This window comes from Perissodus microlepis, chromosome 18 (genome assembly GCF_051167445.1).
Source record: "Perissodus microlepis isolate ML-2025 ecotype Zambia chromosome 18, ASM5116744v1, whole genome shotgun sequence".
Taxonomy (NCBI): Eukaryota; Metazoa; Chordata; class Actinopteri; order Cichliformes; family Cichlidae; genus Perissodus; species Perissodus microlepis.
In genome coordinates, this window is record NC_140478.1 from 14460470 (window position 1) to 14481842 (window position 21373).

General features: G+C 41.5%; 4 protein-coding genes across 10 annotated transcripts; 3 read left to right on the forward strand and 1 right to left on the reverse strand.

The window, feature by feature from the left end:
* The first annotated feature begins 775 nt into the window (after positions 1–775).
* Positions 776–1622, forward strand: ccl20a.4 (chemokine (C-C motif) ligand 20a, duplicate 4). The gene is made up of 4 exons (XM_084912381.1): positions 776–976; positions 1086–1191; positions 1291–1371; positions 1480–1622. Exons 1-4 carry the CDS (start codon positions 910–912, stop codon positions 1487–1489), a joined length of 264 nt encoding a protein of 87 aa, XP_084768507.1. The 5' UTR covers positions 776–909; the 3' UTR covers positions 1490–1622.
* Positions 1623–3246: 1624 nt separating this feature from the next.
* capn10 (calpain 10) lies at positions 3247–9582 on the forward strand. 2 transcript variants are annotated; one of them, XM_084912373.1, is made up of 13 exons: positions 3247–3551; positions 3805–3978; positions 4280–4411; positions 4538–4734; positions 4835–5064; positions 5142–5283; positions 6343–6509; positions 6603–6859; positions 6935–7137; positions 7220–7475; positions 7621–7814; positions 7901–7946; positions 8500–9582. In XM_084912373.1, exons 2-13 carry the CDS (start codon positions 3835–3837, stop codon positions 8527–8529), a joined length of 1998 nt encoding a protein of 665 aa, XP_084768499.1. In that variant the 5' UTR covers positions 3247–3551; positions 3805–3834; the 3' UTR covers positions 8530–9582. The 2 variants fall into 2 exon arrangements, with proteins under 2 accessions (XP_084768499.1, XP_084768498.1); XM_084912372.1 differs by having other exon boundaries at positions 3808–3978.
* Positions 9583–9619: 37 nt separating this feature from the next.
* Positions 9620–14359, forward strand: eif4e2 (eukaryotic translation initiation factor 4E family member 2). Of its 3 annotated transcripts, none has more exons than XM_084912379.1 (8): positions 9620–9841; positions 10662–10800; positions 11093–11227; positions 11368–11472; positions 11557–11709; positions 11805–11945; positions 13117–13195; positions 13292–14359. In XM_084912379.1, the coding sequence occupies exons 1-7, from the start codon at positions 9717–9719 to the stop codon at positions 13150–13152; spliced, it is 834 nt and encodes a 277-aa protein (XP_084768505.1). In that variant the 5' UTR covers positions 9620–9716; the 3' UTR covers positions 13153–13195; positions 13292–14359. The 3 variants fall into 3 exon arrangements, with proteins under 3 accessions (XP_084768505.1, XP_084768504.1, XP_084768506.1); XM_084912378.1 differs by having other exon boundaries at positions 11805–11941; XM_084912380.1 differs by having other exon boundaries at positions 10662–10773; positions 11805–11941.
* On the reverse strand, positions 13522–21255 carry LOC146367540 (phospholipid scramblase 1). 4 transcript variants are annotated; one of them, XM_084912377.1, is made up of 8 exons: positions 21080–21253; positions 19697–20015; positions 19531–19608; positions 19245–19437; positions 17430–17541; positions 17238–17309; positions 15881–15939; positions 13522–14536 (listed from the first exon to the last, which is right to left on the reverse strand). In XM_084912377.1, coding segments are annotated over exons 1-8 (837 nt in total). In that variant the 5' UTR covers positions 21083–21253; the 3' UTR covers positions 13522–14535. The 4 variants fall into 4 exon arrangements, with proteins under 4 accessions (XP_084768503.1, XP_084768501.1, XP_084768502.1 ...); XM_084912375.1 differs by having other exon boundaries at positions 17238–17337; positions 21080–21242; XM_084912376.1 differs by having other exon boundaries at positions 13522–15939; positions 21080–21255.
* Positions 21256–21373: the final 118 nt, after the last annotated feature.

Sequence of the window (21373 nt, forward strand, 5' to 3'; positions counted from 1 at the left end):
AGCTGAAGTCCGGGACAAACTGTCCCTTTTCAGCTCAACACAAAACGCATAATATTTTCTCTGAATACGAGACCATTTTTTACGGGACGGTTGGAAACTCTAATAACTAACCTTATAAATAAAATAAGATAAAACAAGTTCAACATCATTAACATCATAGCACCCGCCCAGCTGTATATAAACTCCGCCATGCTAGCTAGTACGCAGTACGAGTTATTGTAACTGACTGTAAAAAGTCAGCACAACGAAAATAAACATCACCTAAACTTGGTTTATATCTGACCCAGATAGACTGCAGGTCATAACTTCTTACCTGAAGTTCAGTTCACCGCCTCGGGTCTCTGCTCCTCCTGCCTTTCCCTCATCCACCTGCCAGCGTGTTGCACCTGCTGGCCTCCACCACTTGCTAATGTTACTGAATCTGTGGAAGCTCCGCAATAGCCACCACCAAACAACTGAGTTATTTTTACACATCTCCCAGCATCTGGCCAATCCACCATTTTTCAGTGTTTATACCGTTATAAACACTGAAAAAAACGAAAAAAAATCCCATCGGCCCATAAAAACGAAAAATCACCAGTCCAGCTATGCAAACATATGCTAATTATTATTACACAGCAACTTTTAAAAGATGTTACATGTTCATATTATTATTTTAAACTCTTACTATCATGAAAGTAAGCAATTTTGCATAATGTACACAGAGGAGGGGGTTTCGGTGGTTGAAAAAGAGTCACATTTCCCGTTTGACTCAGACAGGGTTTTCCACCTCCCTGACCTCTCGTGGGACATTTCCCTTCCATCTCACACAGTATTTAAACTTCACTTCCACAGCCGGTTACAATCATTTCATCACTGACTCCCTGAGAATCCTGATCAGAAAACTGATTCACTGCTGATTTACTGAGGATGGCAAAGTTCGCCGTGCGTGTCTCCGTACTGCTGGTGTTGCTGCTGGTGGCACTGAATGAAAGCAGTGAGTATGGCTTCAGCGATTATTCACTGAGACGTTATTATAATGTTTTTTGTCATATTGTCATGTAAAATGCTGTTTTCACTGAAATGTCTCATTCTTTTCTTTAAAGGTTCCAATAAATATTGCTGCACACGGTACCAGCAAAAACCTGTCCCAGTAAAATGGCTGAAAAGCTACACAGTTCAAGATGATAACTGCAAACTCAGGGCAATAATGTAAGGGGGAAAAAATCGTAACTGCATCTAAAACACATAATCCACACTGACTGCCAGCTCTGCTGTGATACTAATGTCTGAACTTTTTTTAAACATCAGTTTCAAGACTGTGAAAAACAAACATATCTGTGCCAATCCTGAAGACGAGTGGGTGAATATTGCTATTCCGTTACTGCCACGGTAAGATCAATTCCTTACCCTATCAGTAGCTATCAAACACCAGAAGAAGAAAAAATTAGTCTTGTGTTTCTGATTTCTAATCCTTTCCTTTTTTTTCTTTTTAAACAGAAAACACTGAGGACAATCGGCATTCACGGAGCTCACTTGAGGGCATCAGTTTACAGACTAGTTCTGTAAAAGTTAAATAGTATTGTATTTTATATTTTATGTTCTGTTTTTTATATTGTTTATACTTCATTTGTATAACATGATTCAAAGCTAATAAATACAGTATATTTTTTTAAAAATATATTAATAATTGCATCCGTTGCTTTTTATTGACCTCATGAAAAAACACTACTATTCTGCATTACTATTTAGCAGTAAAGCTGACTGACACAGCATAAGTACGCGCTTACAGAAAAGAAAAGAAATCCATTTTACAAACAGAAGGGAGTATCAGTAAACAGTAAAAGGTTAAAAGTCAGAAACTAACTTTTTTAAAAAACACTTGAGTACAGTAATGGAGTAAACATAAACAAGAATTTCAATTTATGAGATAGAAGTAAGACAGAGACTTAAAACAATAAAAATTTTAAAATAGGACGATACTAAAAGCAACAATAGATATAAATACAGCGAAAACTAATTACAAGAGACACAATAAAGATGTATAATACAACCAAAGTGTAAAGTACAAAAGGACTGCATTTCAAACAAATGTTAAAGAAAGCCAAAGGTTTGGTCACAAAGGGGTGCAGGATGACTAGTATAGACAAAAATGATGCCAGATGTCCTCATGAACTGTGTATGAAGGTAAAACAAAAATGTAAAATGACTAATGAGTGACGTGAGAGAGACAGACAACCACAAGTAGGTGTCTTTCTCCTTCCTAGGAGTGTGGCGCGTCCTGCATGCCCACAGCCAGGCACTCAAACCAAAAAAAGAAATGAAGAAATTTATGACAGTGCCCACACAGTCCCCACACTGCAGATCCCCATCAGATTAAAAAAAGGCAAATTAATAACCTACAGATTCCTACAAAATTATCAATTTACACAGAGAAGGTGGTATTCTGCATTTACTACTTCTACATTTACAGTGAGGGAAATAATTATTTGAGCTCCTGCTGATTTTGTAAATTTGAGCACTTACAGAAAATGAACAGTGTAATTTTAATGGTAGTTTCAGTTTAACAGAGTGCGACAGAATATCAACCAAAAATTGAAAAACAACCAAACAAATAAAAGTTATAAAAATATTTGTACGCTGCTGAGTCAAAGAAGTATTTGATCCCTAAGCAAAACACGATTTAGTATTTGGTGGAGAAACCCTTGTTGGCAAGACATTTCTCTCGTAGTCAGTCACCAGGTTTGCACACATCTCAGGAGGGATTTTGGTTCACTCCTCCTTACATAAACCCTTTAGATTTCTTGGTTGCCTCACAAAACTTCAGCACCCTGCACAGATTTTCTGCAGGACTGAGATCTGGAGAGTTGCCAGCCCAGTCCATGACCTCCATGTGCTTTTTCCTTTGTTTCCTTGGTGGTATGTTTGGGTCGCTGTCATGCTGGAATGACCCATCTTCACTGTTGTGGCTGAGGAAAGGAGGTTTGAGACTGACTGAATGTCACATGGCACACAGCCAGTCTCTGGGAGCCACAATTCTGGCTGCTTTGCAGAGAATAAACTATTATTTATATTATTTCCCTCAATGACAGCAAAAAATAATTATATAATTTTTTCTGTAATCACCTGGTAAAACCTTTACCTAATTCATAATGCATTTTAGTAAATCTCAACAAAAACATTCTACACTTTTAGATTTTTTTCCTCGCTTTAAGCTGGATGTATCCATGGAATCTGAAACACGGTGTTCCTGCAGTTCAGAGATCCCAGCAGTGGGCGGCAGTGCCCGCAGCACAGGAAGGATTCACTGCATCACCGGAAGACCCCGTGTCTGTTTTATTTTCACCATCACGCTAAGTCTGCTGTCGATATAACTTTTACTCATCGCTAAATATGTCACACTGAGAGAAAACTGCTGTGGTTATGGATTTGAAACCACGATAAGATGAAGCGATATGGAGATGCTAGCGTACCTGCTGTGTGTGTCTGTGCTGTGCAAGCTAGCTCGAGCTAACGATGCTATTATACACAATGACAGCTACGTGGCGAAATGAGCTTAAAAGAGGAGCAAGGTAAGATAAATACACACATGCTGTTTCTGACATTATGTTTCCAACATCTCTTTGTATATTCATGTTAGTATATCATTGGTATTGAGTGAGTGAAAGCTAAAACGTGAAGGTGAATATGCCGTAAAAGTCAGTGATGCTCTGTAACGGCAGCTTCCTCTCAGATCCGTGCAGACTTCACGAATGCATAATGTAGTTAAGGTGTAATGCAAGTGTTATATGTAGGTACATGCAGTGAAGGTGGCCTTTGGTCCAGCAGGTTTCCAGGCTGAAAGCAGCAGGAGCCATGAAAGAAGAGGGCAGGGTCGAGTGCGGAGGTCCAGCTCTGTATGAGGACCCGGACTTCCGCTGTGTGGACGCCTCCCTGTTCTCTGGCAGCTCCACGCCTCTGGCCAGACTGCAGGGAGACATCACCTGGCTACGGCCCCAAGTAAGCCCGTCTAGTGGAAATGCCCAGAAAATTCCTTATTGGTTATCTTTCCATTGATCGGTGTTGTTATTGTTAAGATCCTGCCACATAGGGCTTGACATTTGTGGCCTATTAGCTTGTGCCGCCTCACAAGATGAGGGGATTTCCCTTTTCTGGTGGTTGACCTGATTATGAAGGACTCTCAAAGTTACTGCTCTGTATCTCACAAAAATAAATATGTGCAATTAAATTAACCTCCTCTGCTGTTTCCAGCCATATCACTGTCTCAGTCCCAATTATTATTTCCATTTCACATGTCAAGGAGATCTGCCCGTCACCAGCTCTCTTCCCAAGCAACATCAGCCTGGGGCATGCAAAGCAAGGCCTGTTAGGAGACTGCTGGTTCCTCTGTGCGTGCACCTTCCTGCTCAAGAACAAACAGCTTTTAAACAAGGTAACACAGGCTGGTTGTCTCATCAGTTTGATTTTGTGAGCCCCAGCACTGCTTTTGTTCTAAATGTGGAGAATGTTCATCGTGTTTTCCCTGTTGTCACTCGCATTGTCGTTGGATCCTGTGTAGGTTCTGCCTGAAGATCAGCCACAGTGGGGTGACAGCAGGTACAGAGGCTGCTTTCATTTTTGCTTTTGGCAGCAGGGACACTGGACAGAGGTGACCATTGACGACCGCCTGCCCTGCATTAATTCATCTCTTTGCTTCTCACGCTGCCACTCCCCCACTGCCTTTTGGGTTGCCCTGTTGGAGAAGGCCTATGCCAAGTCAGTTGATTCCTTGAGATTAACATGTATTTTTCAAACAAGACCTAATCATAAGGAAAAGTTTGAAACCCCCCTTTCCTTTCCCTTTCATCTTCTGCAGGCTTCGTGGTTCATACGAGCGACTGTGGGCAGGTCAGGTGTCCGAGGCCCTGGTGGACTTGACAGGTGGTCTAGCCGAGCGATGGAGCCTGGGTGACTTTGGCTCGGAGGAGGAGCAGCAAACAGCACAGGACAGTGACCAAGTCAGAAGGAGAAGGCTGGACCTGAACCTTCTAGACCCTGTGAAGGATGACTGCGCGCTCAGCTGCTCCACTCACAGCACGCCCGGAGGTCAGAAAAGTGTCTGCTCACAGATAATACGGTGAGTGATGCTGTGCCACATCACTTGCTGGCCTTCTCTGTTTCAGGACTCACTGAGCTGGATCAGTACCACGCTCTGACTGTCATGGAGTGGCTGGATGTGAAGAAGGTGTCAGGGGGTGAAGTACGGCTGCTAAGGATCAGAAATCCTTGGGGAAGACGCTACTGGGGAGGAGCCTGGGTATGGAGGTGTGTGTCAGACATGTCTATTGTGGAGTATATCTGACACCCAGATGTGTGGAGTTGAAAGTTGTTAAACCAGATGCTTCAAATTACAGATTACAAATGTTCTTAAGATTAAAGCTTTTTGAGTGCTCAGAAAAGTACTATACAAGAACCAGTCCATTTACCTTTTATTTACCTAATATTCTGAATAGCAGTACCTTGGCCTCCAGTAACACTGTGATGAATCTCATGGTCATTTCTGACCAGGAAATGTCCAGTAGTGTCCATATTAAACAAATGAAGGAGCACTATCTTGAATTTGTGTGATATCTCTAGTTCACACATTCAGTACTTCTAGGCTGGACTACTGTAATTCATTATTGTCAGATTGTTCCAAAAACTGTGTATTTGGACACTGATTTAAATTTTTAAAGTTAAATCATTCACAAAAAAAATCAAAAAAGAAGGCAAAACAAGACAGCTGATCTGTTAGCTACTAGTTGATGCCATCACTCTACAGATCCACAGCCACACAGGAGCATATTCACATAGTTAGGTTCTGGTAACAGCTCTTAAAGGTAGAGTTCTGCTGATATTTGGTGATTTAAAAGTCAGATATTACGATATATAAACCAATGTTTTTTTTCCGACTCTGCTTGGATCAGCTGCTTTATTGTGTTTGGAGTGTTAGTGTTCCCAACAGGGAAGTTGCAGAGTGCCATCTGGTGGACAAACTGTGCAACATCAACACAGCAGCGCCTCTTCTATATCTTTTAGTTTTGGTTGATAGATTGGCAACTAGCTCATATCAACCTGTCAATAAATAAATTGGCCGGGCTCTACTCAAAGGTTACTCAATTTATAAAGTGATTCATTAGATTTGACAGCACTGGCTTTAAGATTTCAGACTTTAGTCGCAGCCATTAGGTATAACTGATGTCTGTCTGAAGTTGTGATTTTATCTCACTAAAGTCACAGTTATTATACGGAATTTGGAGTGCATTTCTGGAATTCACACCTACATCAACAAATTTGTAAATGTGGGAAAATCCAGATGATGTTTCTTTGCCTCTCTCTCTGCAGAGGTGCAGGTTGGGATTCTGTTGCCCCTGATTGTGCTTCGGAGCTACAAGCCAGGGTGGCAGAGGGTGAATTCTGGTTGGACAAGGCTGAATTTATGTCCCAGTTTGATGACGTCACAGTGGGCTATCCCATCAGTGAGGAAGGACACTTGAAGAGCATTTATACTGGTGTTGCCTTATTTTGTTAAAGAGGTTTTTGTTGTTTCAGATGTTACTTTCTTGGTGCCCTTGTTTTAACCTGATGTCTCTCTGCTCCGGCAGGAAACCTGCTGACACACAGTCATCAGCTGGCTGGTCGCTGGGTAAAAGGGCACTCTGCTGGCGGTAGCCGAAACTGCAGCAGCTACGGCAGCAACCCCAAGTTTTGGCTTAAAGTGTGCGAAAGAGGAGAGGTGGTGGTGTCTCTGTTGCAGTGCCAGAAATGGAGAAACACAGAGAAATATGCACAAACCCCAGTCGAGGACAGAAACAATACAAAGCACCAGCATTACCAGGCCATCGCGCTGCACTTGTGGAAGGTTTGTTCTCTCATTTAGTGTTGGCATGCGCTTGTGTGGCTTTCCATCGCTTTACTGAAAGTATGTTTGCACTAGGTGGAAAAGAAGCGTTTCAATCTGAGCCGGATGTTGAACAGACCACCTCGCGCTTCTACTCACTGCCATGCCTACGAGAGAGAGGTGGTTCTCCACGGGCAGCTGGAGCCCGGATTCTACCTTCTCATCCCCAGCACCTACCAGCCAGGAGCCGAGGCCCGCTTTCTCATCAGGGTCTTTTCCTCCTCTTCCATCTCCCTCAGGTAAAATGATGAAATTTTTCACGAAGTTATTTAATGTTTCTGATTTTATTTGCGCCATTAAAACAATTAATCTCATCCTCAGTGCCATGAAAAGCCCAGCACCCCCACTGCCTTTAACAGCAGACAGTGAGTGGGAGACCAGCTACTTCCACGGCTCGTGGGTTGAGGGAAAGACAGCCGGAGGAAGCAGGAACTTCCTGTCTCACTGGCAGAACCCCTGCTTCCCTTTTACAGTTTCTGATGATCCAGCAGTGACATCAGGAGTTAACGTCAGGGTTACCCTGCACCAGAGCCGGCCTGATACGGATATGCACCCTATTGGCTTCCACATTTATAAGGTCAGTAAAATACAAAGTCAGAGCATTAGTGTTAGCTTAGAATATGTGACATCCGTCCTCGCCTCTGAATAGCTTAACATTATTTTACTTCTCTTTATCTGGTATTGCTTTAAGTCGAAATATCTGCTTTTAACAACATAACTAGGTAGTAGAAGGACAATCTGAGCAGATGATATCCAGGGATGAGGATCCTGTGGCCAGCTGTGTCCCTCACTGTTACACGCAGGACGTCAGTCTGGCCTGTTCACTTCCTCCCGGGGCTTACTCCGTAGTGCCGTCCACTTATCAGCCCGACTGCTCTGCAGGCTTCACTCTGAGCCTCGCTCGCAGAATACAAAGGTTAGCTGTGTCATCAAGCAGACGTTTTTTTTAATAGGTAACAAGTTCTTGTCGCTAATGATGGTGGATCTGTGTGTGTCTTTCAGGAAAGTAGTGAAAAGCCAGGAAAGGCTCGGGAAAGCCGTTCAGGAGGTTAGTGAATTTGAATTATGCATTGAATTATGCATTGTATTATGTAACACGAGGAATTCATTAGGTGGAACCAAAGGATTTAGTGTCTGGGTGAATGTGCAATATTGTCCCAATCCTCTCCATCCTTTCCTGTGTTATGAACTTGAATAATGGCCAGAAATGTAGTTACTGACAAACATTATGACATCACAGCGATGTTGACCTTTGACTATTTTAATTGTTTGATGTCATTACTTCTCCATTTTTTCCTATTAGACTTTTGTGATAATTTTCTTAGAATTGACATGAATTCTTGCATTGTAAGCTTTTTGTGAAATAAGGGTGACCTTTAACCACCAAATTCTAATCATTTGTCCCGAGGTTCAGGTAAGTGTTTGTGCCAATTATGAAGGCCTGACAACTCGCACTGGAACACACGCTAGTACAATTACGACTTGTTAGCATGCCGCACATTTGCGTGACTTAATGCGTAGTTAACTGTTTAATGATTGTGGTCAGAAGATGGCAGCACTCAATAATCCCTCTGTCTTGTCTGCCTCTGTCTGGACGGCAGGTTTCTCACGTCTCTGTGATGCAGAGCTAGATCTCTGGGACCGTTGCTGCTCCACTAACATCGACTTACCTCCATTTGCCTCTTGGCCCGTGATGAAAGAACCAGCCAGGCCACAGATATCGCGTGTGTGTTTGTGTGAGCATACATGTACACGCTCCCTGTGGATGAGAAGGCAAGCAGGCTTAGTGGGAATCCCAAAAAAAAGCCTTTATCCTGAACCGCCAAGGCTCTGGGTTGATGGGCAGCTACATGCTTGTCGGCGATTAGGACATCAGAGGTTGTCGGTGGGCTGGGCTGCTAATGAAGTATGACGGGACTGGCTGGTGTAAACAAACAGCCGCCACTGAAGAAGGCCGCCGCTGCTCTTGCTCATTCACTCACTGGTGCGCCTGCCGGCCCAGAACAAAGGGCCCTCTCATGAAGGTCCTCGTGGAGGCACAGGGGGCGAGGGGATGGTCTGCAGAAGCAGCGCCAACCGAACCTCACCACACCATACCGTGATATACCACCCCGGAGCTTTCATGCTGTCCCTCACCCCCAAACACTCTGCTTTTTATCTGGCTTTAATTGTTTGTTTCCAATACACAAACACAAGGGTTTTCATGGTCTTGTAGCCACTAAGCTCCCATAATTCTAATGCCTGAACCGATTTGGACCAAAAGAAGTCCCAACTCCATCCTCACCCTCCAGCTCCCTTTGTTTTTGATTTTTTTTGCCCCCCCTCCCCTCTTCAAAACTTGGTCCACAGCTCTGCTTGGACCTGAGCACAGCTACTGTTTGAAGGCGCCGCGAGAACAGATTACAAGCAGAGGAATGGAAAGCGATGAAACGAGGGTTGCAGCGTATCAGAGGAATCCGATTGCTGTGATTAAGCCACCCGTGTTGTTCTGAGGCTGTTCTTGTGTGACAGTGTGTGTCGGCCTGCACATACATCTGCGCTGAAGTCACAGGGTTTCTGATTATTCAACAGAGTCATCAAACTCTGAAAAACTACAATTAACAGATCACAGTGGTACTAATGTGCATTTATTATATCTTAAAGTTCTGAAATGTGGAGAATAAAATAAAATTCTCGGGACTTTTGCTTCATGTATGCATATTTCTTAATTACTTATTTATTTTAATGCACATTTCAATTAAGTATAAATGAGCACATGCTTGATAGTAAAGATGTGGCTCACCTCTGACCTTTTCGTGCTCATCACCAAGATCGATACATGGCATGCGCGTCCACTAAACCGCTGCTGTGCGCGTCGCCGTCACTTGCTGCGGGATTGAGGAGGCTGTGGTCGGACTCCGAAAAGACTCCTATCTACAAAATAATGAACAACAAATTTGACGCGTGAGTATTTAAAACATTTCGCTGAATATCCAGAGAGCGGTCTCGTCGGTTGCTGCTATGAATTCACTGGGGAGGGTAACATAAGCTGACCGTGGTTTGCGTGTGTGAGAGGTGTGTCAGCTTTATTATATGTTTTTGCATGAATTCTGTGAGTTAATAAAAGAACAGGAGTGCGAGGGCAACACCTAGACGCGCTTTTAAAAAGAAAGGGAGCAATACCTGTGAGTAAATGGTGCTTTTTGATGAAGAATTTCAGTGTTGTTAGCTGTTAGCTTGGCCTGGAGGAAGGCGGATAGGCCTCGAATCCTCGGTGTGGTAGTTAACTGAGAGGCGCGTAGAGGCCGGTCACAAATTAGACTCGCGTGGCCAATAAATACGGGAAGCTGGAGAGACACTTACACGCAGAGAGCTCTTATTAATAGTGACCGTAGTTTAAGATTAGCACAGAGCGCATGTTTGCAGGCCACAACCTTAAAATGCATCAGTTGCAGGTTTATTGGGTTAAGTTGCCTTAAATGAATACAGCAGCCATGCTGCAAATCTTCTATTCGTCGAGGTTATAGTTTGTTCATTTTTTTCTTGTATTTTTGATGTGTTGACCAGGATGAGGGCACAACTAAATAATTTAGATACTGGTTGCTGTAAGACGGTATAACGCCAACAGAATGGGTAACAAAATGACAAAAGATTTGATTTAAAACACTCTGTAAAAAGAGTTAAAATGAAAAGGGCTGTTACCTGACAACAGGTGTAAAGTCCCTTTTGATTTCAAATATTGATTGCATGATACAAATGTATTCTGCATTTCCCTCGATTGTAGTCTGAAAGACGATGACAGCGGAGACCACGACCAGGACCAAGGCTCACCGAAAGACGGTGAGAAGGAAAAAAACGAAGATGAAGAGAAGGAGCAGAACACTTCCAAGAAAAAAGTGAGGCCGCTAAAGTCTTACACAGATGTATGTGCAGATTGTGCTACTATTTGTTGAACAAAGGTACAGTTTCTTTAGTTTTGGTTTGTTTGTTAAACTATAAAATTTTGAACCTCTGCAAATGAATTAAACAGTAAATATAATTTTTGAAGAACCTCTTAAATTAAAGCAAAAAGTCTGCACTTTAATCACATGTTAATTATTAGATTTAAAATCCACTTTGGTGGTGTACAGAGGCAAAATGACAAATTATAGCTCTGAGTTTGTATAAAGTTAATATGTCAATGAGCTGTACAAGTTGCTCTCTCGTTTCCGGCAGATGGTGGTGCCAGGAGCAGGAGAACACCCTCTCCAGTACAATTACACCTTTTGGTACTCCAGACGCACCCCAGGGAGACCAGCCAGCACTCAGAGCTACGAACAGAACATCAAACAAATTGGCAGCTTTGCTTCGGTCCGTCGCTCCTCATCACATCTTTATATGGCTTAAAACAGGAGCCAGTGCACTTTTCCTTTTGTTTATCTGCCCATGCAGAACTGCACACTCCACATATTGACTTGTTTTCCACTAATTATTACAATTGTCCATCCCAGGTGGAGCAATTCTGGCGTTTCTATAGTCACATGATCCGACCTGGCGATCTGACAGGTCATAGTGACTTCCACCTCTTCAAAGAAGGCATTAAACCCATGTGGGAGGTAAACACACTGGCTGATATCTTCTATTTGCTCTGGCTGTTTGGTTATGCGTGAAAGGCCTGATCTGAAATTGTGTATGTTTAGGATGATGCTAATAAGATGGGTGGGAAGTGGATCATTCGTCTGAGAAAAGGCCTGGCGTCTCGATGCTGGGAGAACCTGATCCTGGCTATGCTCGGAGAACAGTTCATGGTAGGAGAGGAGATCTGTGGGGCTGTGGTGTCAGTACGTTTCCAGGTAAAGCCAAAAGCAGACACACTCGGTTGCACATGGTCACTAACTGCCTGACCTAACGCTCACACATGCCTCCTCTTCATGCTGCTTCTCGCCAGGAGGACATCATCTCCATCTGGAACAAAACAGCCAGTGACCAGGCGACCACCGCCCGCATCAGAGACACCCTGCGCAGAGTCCTCAACCTGCCCCCCAACACCATCATGGAGTACAAGACACACACAGACAGCATTAAGTATGTATGTCTTCTCCTTTTTTATTTTCTTCTCCAGCTTTTCTTTCGCTTCAGCTCTTCCATAAACCTGCATGCTCACACACATTTTCCAACCAAAGATGCAATGAGAGAGTACACTTACATGTTGCCTTTTTAATGGCTTGTTTTTAACATGCTCAGGTGATAAGATGATGGTTTTCTGTAAGTTAGATTTTTATTTTGACAGTATGTTTGGATTTTAAGGGAGAAATAACAAACACAATTATCAAAATGTTTTATTTTATTGTTTGAAGTATTATTCCAAATTGAAATGTATAACTGTATACACAACCACATATCTTGTGCACGTCTATATACTAATATAATTTTACAAACTCCCATATTTTTCTATTAGTTCATTATTAAAAATAGAGAGTGAAACAAATGCCCATTTAACTGACTATAATGGTTTTCCATTGCAGTCTTAACCTTGAGTCAGTATTTCTTCAGTATACAAGAACTCAGTTCTGCCTTTTGTTCCCATTTTCATGCTTTTCAAAATCCAAATGGGGAAAAAAACAACTAGTTCTGTGTCCATGGTTGTCCTTTGTAGCTTTGAATGTGAATGCCTAGTATGATGGCTTTCAAGTCCTTTTACACAATCTCTATATCCTCATGTAGATGTTGTTGCTCCATTTTTTTCTTGTTTTTTTTACTCATGGCGCTTGATATTAATGAGATGGGATGTTCTTGACACACGTTGTTAAAAACTTCTGTTTATAACGGCCAGCCTGTCCAAAGAAAGGATAAAAAGCTAAAAGACCAACTTCTTCTGCACGAAGGCACAGAAAAGATGCACGGGGATTATTTTGAGCTCTGAATCGTGCAAAGCTTCTCTAGTAAAGTCTAGAAATACCAGTATGGAGCTAAGAATAATAAGTCCCATTCATTCTAAAATGGCCTGTATAAATCTTTATAATATTGAAATTACCTCTGTTAGTATATTTCTTTATTTTGGCAGCTTTAGCTCATAAAGCTAAGCCTAAAATTTTTTGTTTTCATCATTAGTTTTTGATAACTGTGAATACAACTATTTTTCCCATCTAAAGCTCTCATTCAGTTAACTGATGGGCTTACGATTCTTCCAGGAAAATAATTATATTTCTTTATGCATTTTACTGCGAATTATAATTTACTGCATCCTCCTCTGTTTGCAGAGCATGGGAAGACTTCCATGGTCTGGTGAATGCTAGCGGAGGACGTTAGCCCCCCCCTCACCGAGATGCTCAGCGAAGAGTAAGAACTCCTGCTGTGGGATTTCACATGAACAACAACACAACCTGTGTGATGTAGTTAGACTCTACTGATGTGGTCTCTGTTTGCGGTGTGCAGGTGTGTGCATACGGGATGTGTTGGGGGAAGCCGAGTCCAGAGAAGGGCAGCTCTGCGTGGATTGGCACTGCGTAATGCGAAGACAGAGCAAAAGTCGGGGACCGAGGCCAGGAGACCAGACCGTTGGGTCTTTGTGTCAAATTGGAAATGAACAGAAAAGCCTTTCAACAGAACACTGAAACAGGTCTATGAAAGAGGTGATTTTAATCAACTGGAAGAGGAAATTACAGTTTTGTTTCCTTTTTTTTTTTTTTTTTAGTAATGCAAGTTGTAACATCTTTTAACCAGTGGGTGACTGGTGTGGGCTGTTCTGGTCATGAACGCTCGACAAAGTGTGCTTTAAATACAACAGAATCAGTTGTACTCTATATGATTTTATTGCTTAACGTGTCATTTCACCTGCTGTTAAATTGGTGTGCTAATCAGTTTTATTGGGACTCAAACAGGGTTATTATAACACAGTGCTGTATTTTAACTACAATTCCTCTGGTCATTTTGGACTAGAACAAATATTAATGTTGTTTAAATGCAATCCACATCAAAGATCACTTAATACGATTTTTAAAAAAAAAATTAAGTTGTATCCCAAAGGATGAGGCTCCTGTGTTGGGCAGGTTTCTATAACCGGCATCTTTAGAATGAACTGCCAAGCTGCCTAAATCACTGTGCCTGGCCTCAAGCCCGACCTGAACCAGGTTTCCCTTCCCTGCCTTCTCCTTTCTTTACCCCACCTTTTAAAGGAAGGGCTCTGCTTTAATGTTAAAGGTGTATAGGAGTCCTGAAACACTGATATTCACTCCTTTTCCATTTTGTAGTCCACGAAAGAAAACGGGGCCCAGGGTCTGTTACAGTTTTTATCCTGGGGAGCTTTTTTTTTTGTTTTGTTTTTTGTTTTTTAATATGTTAAGAAAGAGCCTACAGTTTGTTGAAAAACTGTAATGCTGCCCTTATTTGTTATTGTGATGATGGATGCAGGTGTGTGTGAGTGTGTGGAAAGCGAGGAAACACTGTTGGATGTACACCTGATGGATTATAGCAATAAATGGTAAATATGCATCTGCTGCTAAAGATGATTTAGTGCCATTTTTCTTTCATAAACGCTGGAACTGAAGCTGTGGAGTTTGCAAGAAGCTGAGATTCCTCTTTATCCGCTCTTCTTTCTTCCCAGACCGGGAAGCTTGGGTGCCCGTTGGTCTGTAAATCATGTGATGATGCTGGTCAGCTCATTTCAAAAAACATATGATTCTGCAGAGAAATCATTCAGACAGGTTAGAAACGGTGTTAGTTTTTCTTTGTATTAAAATGTCTTCTTTATGTATGCTTTTTATGGCTTTTTTTTTTTTTTTTTTTTAAAGAGAAAGAAAGCAAGTGTGGCACGGTGGGGGGGGGAGAACAGTCTGAACACTTTTTGGTTCAAAGTAATAATTTACTCCTTAAAGAATCTTTACATAAGCAGATTTTTGATGCTTGCGATTGATACCCGAGGAAGATCCCACACATCAAAATGTTGCTTTTGTTACATGCAAACATGTTGGTTGTTTGCATGTAACCTCAATATAAATTATGATCTCCAGTTGTAATGCAAGTTCCAATTAAACCAAATCGTGAAAGGCTCCTTACGAGCCAATACATCAAATATTATATTCTAATATTACAGTGCACCTATCTGGGATCATCTTAATATCGTGTCCTGATTTTTATACTGAACTGCTGATTTCCAGTTAGTATACAATGATCCCAAGGCAGGGATGTCAAACATACAACCTGGGGGCCAGATTGGCCCTACCAAAGGATCCAATCCGGACCAAAAGCATTTAGGAAAATTAAAAAGAAAAAAACATCAAATAAGGAGGGCATGAACTTAAAATATGTTTAATAATTGCTCAGTCAAACTAGAGTGAAAATAGGACAGAAACCTCCTTGCAACTTAAAAAACTAAAAAACAAAAACCTTTATCGAAGCATTTAAAAAAATGACTAAAGGTATTTGTAATGACCAGCTGCTTACCAAGAGATGGAGCGTGTCAGTGATCATGAGACGATTACAAAGATTGCCGGATGGGAAGGAACTTGTCTTCTAGAAATATTGCATCTTATTGCCAATTTGACCTCCATTCAGTCACAGAGTATGCAGATTCTGTCTTATTGTGGTTTTATTGATGTATTAATGCACAAAAGTCATTTTGAAGACAGCAGCTGACTGCGAGTGGTTGCAGACCTGGTCCTTGTCTTCAAAGCAACCACCAGTACAGATGGACTAATGATACTGTTAGCTAAATGTACTTTTATATTAATATGATTAACAGTTGAAATCGTTACCTAAAATTACAAATATATAAGTTATTCACTAAAATTATAGAATGAAATTGAAATTGAATTGTTAGCTGCTGTTTGAAATGATTATGAAAAAGTATGAATGAACAGATAAAACTGTTGCTGAAGGTTTATTCATTAGTAAGCTAATTTATTCATAACACATACTTGCAACTAATTCTTCAAAGTCTAATGAACTGAGGTAGAAACTTTGGGAAAGGCATAATTATATTGTGTATGACAAAACATCTTCCCACCGACGGACACACGTGCTTACCAACAGGAAAGTGGCTGCCAGGAGAAGGAGTTTGGTGTGTGACTCCATACTGAGTGGAACTAGAAGATGAAAATAGAATACATACAGTTGTACTAAAGCTGTGATTAAATAATAAACTATGTTTGTGGCTTTGGTATACTTAGAAATGTTAAAGAAGTCTGATACTAGCCAGAGAGATGCAGTTAATGTTTGGCAACTATTTTTTTTCTTCTTTTTTTTTTTTTTTTTTTTTAAACAATCTAGTGGTGTTAGTTGATGTCCCTGTAAATATCATGAAACAGTCTTTTTTTCATTTATTTTTTATAAATTAAAAGCATTCACCGGTGACTTTATTAGGTACACCTGTTTGGCTGCTTGTTAACACAAATCTGACCAGCTAATCACATGCCAGCAGCTCGAAGCTTTTAGGCATGTGGTTGTGATGAAGACGACCCACTGAAGTTAAAGGTAAAAGTGCCTTGTTGATGCAAGATGTCAGAGGAGAATGGGCAGATTGCTTCAAGCTGATAGGAACCAAGTCAAATAATACTAACTTTATTATTAAAGTTATATAGCACTTTTCTAAACAGAGTTGCAGCCAAGGTATGCAGAAGACAGTGTCTGAATGCACAATACATCAGGCATGCTCTTGCAGACCACACTGGGTGCCACTCCTGTCAGCTATGAACAAGAAGTGCATTGAGGTGACTTGTTGAGGTTTGGTGCTATGAATAAAACTGAATGTTGTTGATTTCTGCTGCAACATTCAGTTGTTTCAGAATTTAAAATGAACAGTGTGGAGTCAGCAATCCATCTTGCCTTGTATAAATGGTCCAGGCTCCCGGTGGTGTAATGGTGTGCCAAATATTTTCTTGGCACTCTTTGGACTTGTTTTTTTTTTAATGTGACAGTGAGCTCACTGTGCTCCAATGGCCTCCAGTCACCAGGCCTCAATGTAATGGAGTAATTTTGGGATGTGATGGAAAAGGAGATTCACATCATGAATGTGCAGCCAAAACCTCTGTTGCAACTGTGTGATACTGTCATGTCATGATAGACCAAAGTCTCTGAGGGGTGTTTGCAGCAGCTTGTCAAATCTCTGGCACAAAGACTTAAAGCAGCTCTGAAGGCAAAATATACTGCAGTTTAGTACTAGCGAGGTGTACCTAATAAGGTATCCGGTGAGTGTGCTTTATTATATTGGTCTGTTGTTTTTCTTTCAGTCACGTTTCTTACCTGTTCAGTAAATAAAAGTATCAGATCTGAAGAGGTCGATTAAAGTAAACTTGGTCCAAAACTAAACTTTGGGAAAGGTAAATGTTCTCTGGCATCCTGTCAAAGAGAAATTAGGAATGTAATTTACTGAGGTAGAACTCACCATCCAGCCCGAAGTATTCATGGTCCATGTTGTGTTCTTCGTTGAAGCCAGGCCATTTCTTCCATATCGTGCCTATTTCCTCACCAATGTTGGAGACAATCTAGTGTATAATTTAAAACTGCATGAAAGCACTACTGCAATGTTACACTTTTCAGTCACACATATACTTTTATGAGTTATAAATATTCCTACCTGGAATTGTTGGTTGGAGAAGCAACGGCATGGACAGCAGGAGCCCTGGATTCTGATGGTAGACGCCCCTCCTGAAGCGCAGACCTCCAGGAGGGGTGTGAACATGCTCCACCTGAAAACATGGTCACCAACACACAGCAACTCAGTAACCGTGCACTAAGCCTCCTGGCAAATAGACTGGCCAGTGCTTCACACAGAGGCGCAGCCCAGTCTTGATGGTTGGATGATTGCATTTTCAGCTGTCATGATTCTGCAGCACCAAAGCAATTGTTTGCTCGGTGTCAGAAGAGTTCAATTTGGGACATGCTTTATTAGAGCACAACTGAGAGAATATTTATACCAAGTCGAACTCTGGTCACTGAAACCTCTGCCAGGCCAGTCCTAATTGGGCACAACTTCACCGACTGTTGCTTCTGGAAAACTCTAAATTCGACACACAAAGACACCCCCGCTAACCCTGGAGTCAGATTTAGGCCAGATGAAGAAGGAAGTATTTTGGGTTGACGACAGAAGAGCCGTGAGCCTGCCATGCCATTGGCCAACATTCCCATTAGGAAGGATGTCGCATTCCTTCCCCTACGAGCCCACGCCAGCTCTGTTGGTGTGTTTTTGGTGTGCAGACAGCTGTGCTGTGCATTAACCATCCCAGGTTTATATTACACTCAGGCTGTTCAGAACAGTAAAGGCCCCGACTGCTATTTACAGACAGGCCTGAGCATCTAGGGTGGGCCAGTGTGGTCCCAGGCCTTCAATGACATGGAAAAAGGGTCACATGCGAAGTGTTTAGTCTGACAGTATAAAATGCTACTGGTGTTTGTTCACCCAAATTAAAAATGTAAAATTATAGTAATAATAATAAGAAAAAATATATACTATGTGAATGTTATTCTTCAAACTCAAATGATCCACAAAACAACCATTTTATCCAGACTAGTTCCTTACTTCTAGGCTGGACTGCTGTAACCCATTATTATCAGATTCTTCTAAAAGTTCCCTGAAAAGCCTTCAGTTGATCCAAAATGATGACAGGAACTAGGTACTGACAGGGACTAGAAAGAGAAAGCATATTTCTCCCATACTGGTTTCTCTTCATTGGCTCCCTGTTAAATTCTGAATCAAATTTAAAATCTTTCTGATCACATACAAGATCTTGAATAATCAGGCCCCCTTTTATCTGAAAGACATCATAGTACCATATAACCCCAATAGAGCAGATTGAGGTTTAAAATTTTCTTTTCTAATCAATTATAGTTAGGACTGGACTCTGAGCCAGGTTCTCCCAGAGGTTTCTTCCTTTTAAGAGAGAGCTTTTCCTTCCCTGTGTCGCCAACTGCTTGCTCACAAGGGGGTCATCTGCTCGTTAGGGTTTCTTTCTAATATTGTTGGGTCTTTACCTTACAATGTAAAGTGCTTTGAGGTGACTGTTGTTGTAAATTGGCACTATATAAATAGAACTGAAATGAATGAGTGCAGACTAAAGACTTCTGTGGACTCCTTCAGACATAATTATATTTATGTTTATAATTTTTGTTAACCCATTAACCAAAGGCCAGTAGTTGGTAAAATTCAGTTCATTAGATTTCGCAGAGAACCTAAAGAGGCTGATGTATGAAGTATGTCTCCTTAATATAAATCTTCACAACTAACTTTACATACTTTATATATTCACTCTACTTATAACAACAGAAGTGAGCTATATAAGCTTCAGTGTGGCTTGATCACATGTAATTTATAACTACTGAGCAACATAAGGAAACAAACTCATCAACGTTTAGTAGGAACATATATACACCAAGGAATGAACAAGTTTCCTACCTCTGATGTACGGTGCCAATGAGATGGTTTTGAGGTGTGTACGCTCTCATCTCCATCAGGCAGCAGCCGAGGCAACAGGCGTCCACCCTAAGGGGCCTTTCAAAATAAAAGACCTGACTGCCCTCACTGTCAAAGCCTTTCAGGGTGTAGGCCCGAGCTGGACCACAGCACTGCAGACACACACAGGAGCTCTCTAAAAGGAGGGAGAAGCGAACAAATGCTGAGAATATGCTGAAAAACATCAGTAGTTATAAGAGTAAGACACGTGGTGGAACGGGACAAATACCTTCCACAGCCACAAATGACTGTGACCTGTTGCCTTCTGTAGTGATGTTATAGATCCTCCTAGAAACACACTGAGGACCTGCAGTCAGGATGTGGTATTTTCTTAACGCACACACATCTAAACAAGAGTCCTGTTTTATGTAAAAGAAAAAAGTAGTCCTCCTCACCTTGCAGCTCTGGCTTGGCAGTGATATGAATCTCACTAGCAGTTTCCAGCACAGACATAAAGCATGATCTCACTGCACTACCAGTCTTCTTCACCGGTGGCTGAATCAAGCCATTCTCAGCGGTCTGGCCCAAAAGCTGCTCTTCAGATTCCAGGTCAGGAGGCATTTGGTGGGATTTGGGTGGAGTGCTTTGAGTCTGGCACTCACAAGAGGGTCCACAGCGGTTGTGAAAAGCCCTGAAGACCATGTGAATATGCTTCTCTCGCTCAAGTCGTCCAAAGGGAAGAGGCTGATTGATCACGGCTGACATGGTCTCAAACTAAAAAATGAATCATACCAAAACCTTAAAGAAAACATTTGAAGGATGGATGCTTTAACTCATACCCAGTCTATAGGCTGCAAGCAAGTTACTTAAATAAAGTATAGTAGGTGCTTAAAGAAGAAAATCCACACACATCTTTCATTATTTACAAACCAAATTCCCCCAAAAGTTGTGAAAGTGTGTAAAATGTAAATAAAAACAGAACATGGCAGCCACATGTATTAAAAAAGCTGTGAGCAGGGCCATGTTTACCCTGTGTAGCATCCCCCCTTCTTTTAATAACAGCCGGTAGACATCTGGGTACTGAGAAGACCACCTGCTGCACTTTTAGAAAAGCTACGATCATATCTGCTCAGCACTGCTGGATCTTTGTCATATTTTTGTTTAATGGTGCAATTAACCTAATTAGCTGTAAAATGTTCCTCCAGCTGTTTCCTTTGAGTACCACTTACTTTCCCAGCCTTTTGCCCACCCCAATTTTCGGAGCCATTTTCTCAGTTTAAACGTTTGATATGTTTTCATTGTTCTATTGTTAAGAAAATGTAGGTTTATCAGATTTTCAAACAATTGCATCACAACTTTTTGGAGCTGGTGTTGTGCCTTAAATACTAAATATTAATCTGACAAAATGATAAAACATCCACTAAAACGGTCTCAAAATCATAGCAAATAGATCTTTATCATGTAAGCTTGTAATTTAAAATTTAATTAATTTTTATGTTGTGATCAAAAGTTTGATAGGGGAAAAAAAGGAGCTTTCCTTCTCCTGTACTGTGTTTCTTGGCAGTTCCCTGGTATCAATATTAACATCCTCCTTGCAATAGTAGCCAGCTTAATACTTTTTCACATTCAGATCACATGCTAATATTCCTGTCTCACCCAGCCTGCAGCTGCAAGTAGCAGCTCACAGCATCAAACCGAAGCTCCCTTGTATAAACATTGATAGCTCAAGAGTTTCTATACTGGCTAAGATCTTCCTGGAGCCTTTACTTATCATGTATTTCCAATAAGAGATTAGAAACAAAGAAAACAGCACAAAAGAGCATCACAGGCCTGCTTACCATCAGTGTTCACCCTCCACAGACTCGGATCATCTAAGTGTTACGAGCAAGAAACCAGGCGAGCCTTCATGAGTTATCATTATCTGGAGGGACTAAGCCTTCTTACCCCCCGTGTGTTTGTGTGGCTATTCACATAGCAGTGTTTGGCTTTGTGAGTGTTTTCGGACTTCTCACTTCAGCTCCATCTCAAAACGACTCTGTTTCCATCCCAACCAGCCGGATCTGCCTTTTGTTGGGGTAGAAAGGCACCACTCAGTCATGTAATTGAAATGCTTCCAGAGGAGGGGGGCTGTG